This window comes from Pinus tabuliformis, chromosome 5_2, assembly GCF_031772625.1.
Source record: "Pinus tabuliformis cultivar Carrire ecotype Pingquan chromosome 5_2, CPIR1, whole genome shotgun sequence".
Taxonomy (NCBI): domain Eukaryota; kingdom Viridiplantae; phylum Streptophyta; class Pinopsida; order Pinales; family Pinaceae; genus Pinus; species Pinus tabuliformis.
In genome coordinates, this window is record NC_142306.1 from 120,463,317 (window position 1) to 120,474,570 (window position 11,254).

Here is an 11,254-nt window from a genome sequence, read left to right on the forward strand (position 1 = left end):
ATCATCCATATTTGACCCATTGAAACCACTTCTGAGAACACGAGGACTAGTCAAAGAACCATTCTTATTGTACACAAGTTCTGCCTTGCCACCAGAATATATAGATGATGAGTCACCATTATAATCAAGAGAGAAGAAATCAAACCCAAGGCTTGAGCCACAACCATCATGATCATCCATGCCATGATAAGTACCATCATTACAAGGTGCAGGGTCCAAATTCTCGACATTGTCCTTCTTTTGCCTTTTCCATCTCTTTGTAGAAGATGTCCCGTCATCCTCAAAATGATTCCATCATGGAATATAAAACTAAAGAGAGCTGACAAGGTAAAATGTTCCAGTGCAAATTTCCTTTTCTCATCAAATTTACGTTTGGAAATTTGGGTTGAAATTAACTAAACATAAAATTTAGTTTTAATTGTGGGTCTTTTTGCCATGCTGCAGAGCATCTATGTGAACACACGTCAATAAAAGGATGGCAAAGTGACCTCATCAACATTTACCACATCCAATACCCTTTTGACAGAAGAATTTATTGGCCTCACTACACTTCTTACTTTGTACATAACCCATCATCAATAAATTCCATGAGACTATGCCTCTGTGAGACATGCCCTCAAAATTAGTGTGAGCAATATCAACAATTCCACAATTGGTGTATATATATATTAGTGCATTCCCCACAAAATAATGCCCCTTCAATCTATTCTTTATTATATAGACATAGACTTCCTGAGCTTCTGGTGGGACTAATAGATCGGCATATTCAAGGAGAATGCTTGCAAAGGTCATAGAGTTGGGCTTCAATCCTATAACTTATAAATGATGAAAGAGATTCAAATCTTCATGATGGAGACCATTTTGTACATATGCAGCAATCATGGCATTCCATAACACTATCTCTATTACAAACATTTGAGGAAGAACTTGTGTGCAACTTCATTTTTATCCAAACTTGGAATACAGCTTCTACACGGCCCATTGTGTCCCATTGTGGAAAGATAGCAACAGAAATCAGGATTGGCTCGGTGTTAATGTAGCATAATTTCTATGTCACAGACTACCTCTTGTTTATGCAAACTGATTTCTATCATTTCCAACTAGAGTTTTTATCGATGATGATTCAGAAAATATAAAAGCATCAAAGACCTCTCCATGATCTTTTATACTCCAGAATACATCGAAGAGTACAAAACTAAAATCAAATTGAATCACATAGTTATAACATATCACAAGTGACAATTAGAGATCAATTTGAACTATCGAAAGAGCCCACACAATTGACCTATGCAATCCCAAGCTTACAGAATATAGAAAAGGTTTTCAGACAAGTTTCGCATACAGCTTTGTAAGTCTAGAATGTAAAGTAAGCAATATATGTAACCTAAGTAATCCTCTTAATCATAGGTTCTTGACACTACAAGAAAAGAACTGTCATAGGACAACACCGTCTCCATGTTCCACTTGTAATCATACATATCGACAAGGTTCTTCTCCACAATCACTTTAGATGCCAATCTGACTCCCCAAGTTGGATATGGACTTGCTTCATTCTAGAGATATTGGTAACCATATACAGTGAAAAAAGTGGCAAAAAAAAGGTTCAACCCCATGTTACTTGTTGCATTTCACACAAGAGCTTAAGGACATCTTTGCCACACATATTATCTGCATAGCACACACTTGGGGAATCTACAAAATATATTTAGATTAACATTTCTTAAATACCCTCCACATATCTTTCCTATCTTCCTCATTTGGTGCATATCCTAGAAATTTCTATTCAATACACAAGATTCATCTTTGTTGAGAACTTCACAATGACATCACACCCATATGTAGGAAATAGCCATAGCTGAGAAAGTCCTAATGTTGTCTTACCATCCCAGAACTGTGCTTGTGAATATTTTCATCTTATTATTTATGTCTTTGAGCCTGTACATCCCCAATGCTATAACCAATGGCTCTTATACCAATTTGTAATGTACCTTCTATACTAAATCATCAAATAGGAATCTAATGGTCTAGTTTTTAAGTCAAAGTGAATGGATAGAATTTTATTTAATGTGGGTTATGCAAAACGTCATTCATCTCCTTGGTTTCAAACCTATGGTCATCCTTCCTTGTCCACTCTCTCTACAGAGTTCTCAACCAAACATACTAACAAGGATATATCCATCCCATGGCCAACCCATTTAAATCTACAATAAGAACATAAAGTAATTCCTCTACTGTACCAGCATGTCTTCTTACTATAAAGAACTCTGCTGTGAATGAATTTCCTGCATGACCTACAAACAGACCCCAATAACTGAAAATGCATGCAGGGGGCAAGGGCAAGACATTGCTTAGCATCTATCATGTGGGAGACCTGGAATAAGGGGCCATCCAAATTCGATGCATATGATACTTTTCTTTTTGCTATTAAATATTCCTTCTCAATGTAAGATCCAACGTGCATCCCAGTGCCATCCATCCTATTGTTTTCTCCAACATGCATCCCAGTGCCATCCATCCTATTGTTTTCTTTCACCATTGGCTGGAACTTTGAAGGGCTTCTTAACTTGCACACAAAACACTGTTCTATTTGTCGTTTATATTGAAATGATTCCATTTGTCTGACCTTTGGAGAGATGATTCTTTCAATTGAGCAAGGTGATTAGCAAGGCTCTGCCATGGTAACATAGGTCATTACAATTTTCATAAAAGCCTGTCACTTATCTGTGCCAACGCATGGGAATGGGAAGATTTATCAACCTTATATCACTCTACAATTCATGAACTTGCCCTACTCATCCAAATAGAAGTTAAAGCTCACTATAGAGAGGTGTTATGGTCATGAGAGTATGATAGGCCAATTATTTACAGAATATCAAAAATGATTAATTCACCTTGTTGTTACTGAAGATGTTTTCATCTCAAACCGTTTTGAGAATCAGTGCCATGCCAACAAGTATCATCAAATTTCTGCCATGACAAGTAATATTCTCAAATTTCTCATCAGTTTACAGTGACTGGATTACATTATAAAAGCTTGACACGTCTTTACAACTCCTGATATCTGTGGAAGCCCCTCTCTTCCAATAATTGCATTGAACCCAACCGATCTGCGGTAGGTAAATTGAATACAAACATAGTACAGCAGAGCAAAACCTATAGCACACAGAATTGAATTGGAATTCTATGGGCAATGTAATAGGCATTTTACAATGTGAAAATTTGAATAAATGCAGAAAGAACGTAACTATTACTTGTTCAACATTCATAAGATTTAATATGTGAATCAAATGCAAATATAAATATAAAAGAGATTTAAACATTGAATGAACTTCAGAATAGCCAAGGAATAGTCAAGGCCAGTAAAGGTCGCAGAAGCAGTCAGGCGAGAAGGTCGTCAACTACACCAAAAGTTGAGATGGATAAATCATTGGATTCTAAAATATTGGAATCTGGCAAGCCCACTGGTAATGTCAGGGAAGGGAGGAAGAGTAGAAGGTCAGAAACAATGCCAGATACAAATAAAGCTTCCAATGAAAGTGTTGTTGGAAATGATGCTCAATCCTTGTCCTCATCCAAAAGAAAAAGAGGCAAATCAGGCAAGGAAAGAAAAAATTCGGCCCCTTTAGATCAACCAAAGAAGGAAATGGTGGGTATGTTATCCCCAGGTGGATCAGATGTTGAAACATTAGACTTGGCTGCCTCAGCCCAAAGCAAAGAGGTGAAGGTAGCCTCTCCCACACAATCAAGTAAGGACACCATAAATCCGGCCTCCCCGGATTGCTCAAGTAAGGAGGCTGAAGTTTGGCCTCTCCAACACTAGTAGTTGAGGATTTGGAAGGCACAGTAGCTCCAGCACAATCAAGTAAAATGGAGGAAGGGTTGTCATCCCCAACACAATCGAGTAAGGACAATGAGGGTTTGGTTTCGTTAGTACCAAAACCTAAAGATGGAGTAGGTTCAACCTCTCCAGAAAAGTCAAGTAAAGAGAAAGTAGGTTTGGCCTCCCCTACTCTCAAGGATGATGGCACAGTGGCAGACTCCTCTCGATCAAAACGAGGGCGTACAAAATTTCCTGGAAAGACGTCAGACACTAAGGAAGAATCTGTGTTTTCAGGTTCAACAGCTGTAGTGTCAGAAGATGTATCAGATCTAGCTGGGGTAGAAGAAATTCCTACTAAATCACCTAGCACCAATCCGCAGTTGGCTGCAAGTACAGATTCAGAAGCAAAAGTATTGAAACGTCCAAAGAGAAAGTTAGACACTAGCAATGTTAGCACACCAAAGCCTGTAGATAAAAACTTACATCCAATTCAAAAGGAGTCAAGGCAGACAGATACTCCAGATGAAAACCAAGATGATGTTCAACGTCCTAAAAAGGTTTACTTAAGATGTTCTTTAAATTTTTTAGAAGCTTCCTTGTATTGTTTTATAGTAGTCAAGGCTTAAACAAATGTTGATTCATTTATAACATTATGTTCAGATGCAGAAGGTCACTTCCATTCAAGAGTCTGATGAAAAGGATGTAGCTTAGGCTGGTGAGAGTTCCAAGAGAACTCCAAGAAGTTTGCAAAGAGGAAGAGTGTTTCAGTGTTGGAGAAGGTAAATCCCTTTCTTGAAAGTAATTAGAAGTCATTGTTTTCGTTGCATCTTTGACTTCTCTCTCTGTATTGGCATTGGATATTATTATGCATCTGGATTGGTTTTGCAAATTTATTCACTGGTGAAGTATGTGGTTGCAAACACTGTTGAGACCTTGCCAAAAAATGTATTAATTTGCATGTTTTATGTATCTAGTAAACATTGTTGGGACCCTGCCAAAAAATGTAATAATTTGCATGTTTTATGTATCTATTACTTGCGGTATGTAACAAATTCAGAATCTGTCTGTTGAGAAAACACTGTTGGGACCTTGCCAAAAAATGTAAATAATTTGCATGCTTTATGTTTCTGATACTTTTGGTATATTGTTTGTAACAAATCCAGAATGTGTCTATTGAGAAATAAACATTTTGGCTGCATTTGTTTATTAGTAGGAAATCTTTGATATTATATTTTTGTTGCGTACTTCCGAAATTTGTGATGATATACAGAAAACATGAAACAGCTTATAGCTTTAGAAAGTCATGGTTTGTGTTGAAGAGATAATATCGTTTGTAATGACCCTACAAATTGGAGGCAGGCTTGGTATATATTTTAACCCGATTTTTTCCATTGTAGTTTCTAGATTGTTCACTTTTCTGGCTGCGTCTAAGGGTCCCTTATATGCTGTGATAAGGGCTCCTCTAACTGCGGCTTTAGGCCTTCATATGTTGTTGGTTAGGGACTCCCCAACTGCGGCTAAGAGAGCTGCATATAAGATCTTTTTATGATAGCAAATAGGAGCTTCACAAGACTACGTATGTGTCTCTCTTAACAACATCTTAACAACAGATTAGGGCTGCTGATTAGGCCTCTTGTTGCTGTGAAATAAGGCCTGCGTTTAGGACATTTGGGCACCTCCAAGATAGTGGCTATACATACTTTATGATCGCGTTTAGGGCATGGTCAGATATCCTTTGAGAACAATGACTAGACTTCCTCCTTGAGCTGCGAATATAACTTCCTCTTGACAGCGTATAGATCTCCTCTTATTGCAAAAAGATCTCCCCATAAGACTACGGCTAGGGCTCTTATATATTTAAGAAACAACGTAAATGGGTAAACCCTAATCAGTGAAATTATAAAAAATAAAATAGGGAACGAGGATGATCATTGCAACAAGTTAAGGCACAATTTCCAATAGGTGCTTCACCACCCTTCACAAATTTCAAAGGAGCATTAGACATTTAAAAACATTTACATCCTCTCTTTTATCTTCATGTGACTATTCTCTTTAGGATTAATGGTATTTCATACTCAAATAAACCACTCAAGAAAAATAACTTCTCTAATAAAACAATTAAAACCCAAAGAGTCCAATGCCATTATGTGTCAATCCATATAATGTTGGATTCTGTAATTTTTTTTTGAGGTTTTCGGGTTAAATTTTTTATTTAACAGGTCAACTTTATATTGTATCCATACTATGTGGATAATTTTCCACATTTCATACTGAAGATGACCCTCCCGACAAAAAATCCCAATGTGGTTAAATCTTGCTACTGTGGTTTATATGACATCCTATTAATGATTAGTCCCAGTGGTCCATGATGATGTTCAATTATTTGGTCGATAGTCAAATCCATCAGTTTATGTTAAAAGGTAAAGAACATTCCCTTGACTTGTCAGCAATCCCAAATACAAGAACTATTACTAACACCCAAGCATTTATGTGAGGGCATAATTTTCCACATTTCATACTGAAGATGACCCTCCCGACAAAAAATCCCAATGTGGCGAAATCTTGCTACTATGGTTTATATGACATCCTATTAATGATTAGTCCCAGTAGTCCATGATGATGTTCAATTATTTGGTCGATAGTCAAATCCATCAGTTTATGTTAAAAGGTAAAGAACATTCCCTTGACTTGTCAACAACCCCAAATACAAGAACTATTACTAACACCCAAGCATTTATGTGAGGGCATTTACAAGTGTTCTGTAAAAAGATAAAATAATTTTGTTTAAAAAAAAAAACCATAAATCACTTGTAATGCAATATAAATATCTCATAGTAGCAAGATTCAAATATGAATATTATCTGCCACGAAAAAATAAGTAAAGCAATAAGCCAAATACAAATTCAATATGGAAGTCGGTAATGTAATACTTATCATTACTTGTATCATATAATTACAACAAAAAAATTACTACTACCTATTAAAAACCCTTCAAGGGGATGAAATCATAAAATAAATTAGGATTGGTACGTAGCCTAGACTTGGAATTTAGAAATTGAAGTACCTCAAAAAAAAATTCAAGGTGAAATGCACCACTAAGGACAACCCACAGATGCACAAAAGTGCATTCCATAGCCCAAGAATAGAGGCCCTCTGGTTAGATTTTAGGACCTCATAAAGCAGAGGAAAAATCATGTAAATTTCTAGACAGACAAAGAGACAACAAATTGATGCACTTATCTTCATCTAAAATTTTAATATCAACAGATAATAACTGACTTACCATAGTATTAAAGGCATTCATATGGTCTGTCACCGAGTCTCCATCTTTCATCTTCAGGTTATACAACTTTTTTCGTAGGAACGGTTTATTCACTAGAGACTTAGATTGGTACAAAGTCCCTAACTTGTCCCACAAAGCCTTCACTGAAGCTTCCCCTGATACATTTAACAATACTAAATATGAGATTGGATTCCTATGAAGCTGAGGTTGGATTCCTTTCAGACCTAGGGTTTCTAGGATTCGACTTTCTTGTGTTGTAGGATTATCATTTTCATTTTTCACCCAACAGCTTAGGATTCAATTGTTGAATTAAGGCTTCTGTGATCCATATCAAGTTTTTTGAGAAGATTTTTCGGCGTAAATCACATTAGAATACATTTGTCAATATACCTGCTAATGGCTATATTTGACTAGGAAATGGCTAATTGGACTGGACTAAGGGATAGGGACATGTAAATAAAATAAGTTAAATATTTAGTAAGTTAGTTATATATCTATTATTATATGTATATGTTTAACCAATAGGAATCAATTAAATATCGAAAGGACTTTAAAGTTATATAATTAAATATATAGTTAGTTAATTGTAAGTTAGTTTAATATAAAAATGTAATGAATTTAATTAATTTGAATTAAAAGGGGGCAATGTTAATATACAAAAGTTATATAATAAATAATTAATATTATAATAAAGTCATATAATTAAATATATAGTTAAATAATTATAAGTTAGTTATAATAGTATTTACTCAAAGGGGCTAATATTGAATATTTTTTTTTGTAAGTAAAGGTAGTACCGTCTTTTTTCTTTTCAATTATATCAAACAGGGCAACCATATACATTGTTCTGGTGGCCTCACCCTGCCCCTAAGGGAAACCAGGTCTGTTGGCCACCTTAGATTGTTATAGGCATTCCAAAAACAAAATTTTGCTAATCTGTCCATATTGGCTACATACACCAAACAGCTGAAACTACTTATCAAACTACTTATACGCATGCAAATAACATAGAAAGCTAAACAAAACAGTTAACAACAAGCCATCAGAAGCTCATTCTCCCCTGGTTCCTGTTTGCTGGTCCATCTCCATGGGCATATGCACCTGATCAACCTGGTTGGGGTTTCGTCCACCCATCCTGGACAGGATTTGTGACATCTCCTCAATCTTGTTATTCTGGTTTATCATAATAACTTGAAAATTCTTCATTTCTTTCTGAATCTTAGGCACCCCACTGGCCAGGTCAGCTACTTCCTTAGCCACCTGTTCAAGGGCTTTAGCCAACAAACGCTTAAGGACCCAGTAGATATGCAGGGATTGTCTGTACAGGGTCATCCTGCCCCTAGTATTGCCTGGGTCGGTCACCTCGTCTGCTAATTCCTCTGTTTCAGAACCCGACTGCTCTTCTAGTATGCTGGATTCCATGTTCTGTATAATGCGTCTGATATCTTCATCGGTCCTTTCCTGATAGGCACGGGCAGCTTCTTGAACCGCAGTCAGGGTCGTTCTCCTTCCCCTGCGCTGTCCACCAAGAGAGTCTGCATTCCTCCCACCCTGGGTTTCCTGCCTTGGGCGACCCCGACCGCCACGACCTCTTCCTCGGCCCGAGCGCGCCATCTCTTGTCTTTCACTCACCTGTAAACATTCATCAATTGCAGGAGTTAGATTGTGATTATGCTGCTCATCATCCGACCTTGCATCGGCTCCTTTGGATAATCCCTGGCTTCTACTACAGTGCCCTTCGTTTTCATAAGTTTGTTTCAGCCCTCTCCCATCCGGGTAAAAAAACTCAAGAATACCCTCTGCCATACGGACCAGATGATGGGCAGTTGGGATAATTCTCGGGTCACCCTTACCATATCTCTTCTCCTCTTCCGCCTGGGCATACTTGTCACTGGATCCCTCTTGCTTTTTCCCACTCTTAATTCTGTGACCACTTTCCTTTTTCACCGTATTTCCTTCCCAGTATAATCCCTTATTGCCTTCTCCATGAGTTACAGAGGGGCTCACATAGCTCTCGTCCTCCCCAGCTTCACAACTATTAAACATCTCCATTCTGACAATAGCGCAATATGGAAAAGAAACAGAGTTCACAGTAAACACATACCCGTGGATGCCGACCTCCCTGTTGAGAGCTTCTGGTTGCGTATCTTGCTGCTTCACCTTCGCCGCGAACAGGATAAGATTAAGCCTACCTCCCGCAGTCATCTTATAAAAACTACTCTCCATCCCAGTCTCTCTGCCACTACCGCCTCCACTCCTTCTACTCAACTGCAAACCAGTACCGCCACTGCGATGTCTTGAGGCTTGGGATGAGTTCCTACTCATTAGATTTGTTGGGGATACCGCCTTTTCCCAGGCGTCACCACCACCTGCCCTCTCTATGCTATGATTACTCCTGTCATCTCTACCTGCCTGTCTCTTCAACCCGATCGGGAGAATATTGAATATTGAATATTATATTCAAGTCATATAATTAATTTTTTTTATAAATAATTGAAAGTTAGTTTTAATCGCATTTAATCAAAGGGCTAATATTAAAGTAAATAGTAAATTTTAAGTTTTATTATAGTTATTACCATAACAACTAACTGTTTTTATAACCTCTTAATAGATCATATTAAAACTAATAACATAAATATAAACCTAACTCACTAAGCCATAAACTTAAAACTATCTAATTAAATCTAAAATTTGAATCATATATAATAAGAAAAATACATTAAAAGGATAACTTATTAAAATAATGGATCTTCTAATACATTTAAGGAAATGAAAAGAGGAAAATTTTCCTAAAAATTACTAAAATGATGAGGAACAAATTAGTTTGTTTTGAATAAGTTAGTTAAATAAAAATAGTCCTTATCTTAAATATCTAGGCAAAGAAAATTTTAATGAAAGGATTTTTATTCTTGAACTAACAATTTGATCTTATTATTAATCGAGAAGGAGAGAAAACATAAAAAATAAAGGGCTGATAAAAAGGGAAACACCAACGATCCAGAAACCGAGGGAAAAAACAAGGAAGACGCCACAGAGAAGAACACCAACATGAGTGGGGGCGAGGGAAGAGAAAAACGACTAGGAAGAGAAGGCGGGGATCCAACAACTGCTGATCTTTTCCTGTATTTGGTCCATGATTTGGGAGATTAATGAGGACAGCAGGGAGGATTTGTCTTGGAATAAGCGTCAATTTCTCTCTTTCCATGCCACCCAGATCACGAAACCAAGACTCAAACGTCAGGTAAGGTTAACCCCTTCAACTTTTAGTATTTCTCCTCCAATTGTTTAAAGTTGCCTGGATATTGTCTCTTTGTCTGTCTAAGTGGAGAGAGATCTTAGGATAAGTGTGTGTACAAAATGACTTGAAGACCTCTTCTATTTACAATAAAACATTGAGGACAAGTTGGGGTAATTTGGTTGTTGGCCGACCTTGACAAATTGTCAAATAACATAAATAAATTCATATCTCCATGAATACATGTCGGATGATCTTTAGATCAATTATACACCTCTCGATGACAGGAATCCAAGAAAAATATCAGTTGCCATAAATAAGAAGACCCACATGGAGTTTGGCCCTAGTTGCCAATTTTAACAATATATGAACTAAAAAATGACCTAACACAAACCTTTTGATACCTTTTCCAACACATCTGTAATAAATGGTCCTATAAGTATAATCAAAACTGATCATAGGAAGCCAACTAGTCTTGAATTACCATACCATTATTTGTGATAGCTTGTAGCCTTTGAAAATTTCACCATATCCTTGTCAACCCTATCCATACATGACAACATAACATTTCCATCACCTAAAATGTATCAATCCTAAATCATAAGCAATGATTCATCACATTGTATTTATTTTTCATATCACGTTTGGGCCATTGTTACCTTAACTGGCAAAGATACCTGTAGCCATATTTACCAGATTCAACTGAGCTTACTTGGCTAGACTGACTCAGCTGGGATCTAAATTTGAGCAAATTAGATGGAGTCGAAGCTTAACTTGGAAAAAATTCAAGGTCTAACTTAGACTCAAGCATAACTATCTCATGATGTGACTTGGACTTGGGCAAGAATCAAGTAAAAATTGACAGTTGAATAATAAAAAAAATTCCAAGTTATTTTTTTTTAACCAAATTCCCTGA

General features: G+C 36.8%; 1 protein-coding gene across 1 annotated transcript; it reads left to right on the forward strand.

The window, feature by feature from the left end:
- Positions 1-3,317: 3,317 nt before the first annotated feature.
- LOC149157792 (uncharacterized) lies at positions 3,318-4,617 on the forward strand. The gene is made up of 2 exons (XM_089436017.1): positions 3,318-4,377; positions 4,481-4,617. The coding sequence occupies exons 1-2, from the start codon at positions 3,868-3,870 to the stop codon at positions 4,529-4,531; spliced, it is 561 nt and encodes a 186-aa protein (XP_089292143.1). The 5' UTR covers positions 3,318-3,867; the 3' UTR covers positions 4,532-4,617.
- Positions 4,618-11,254: the final 6,637 nt, after the last annotated feature.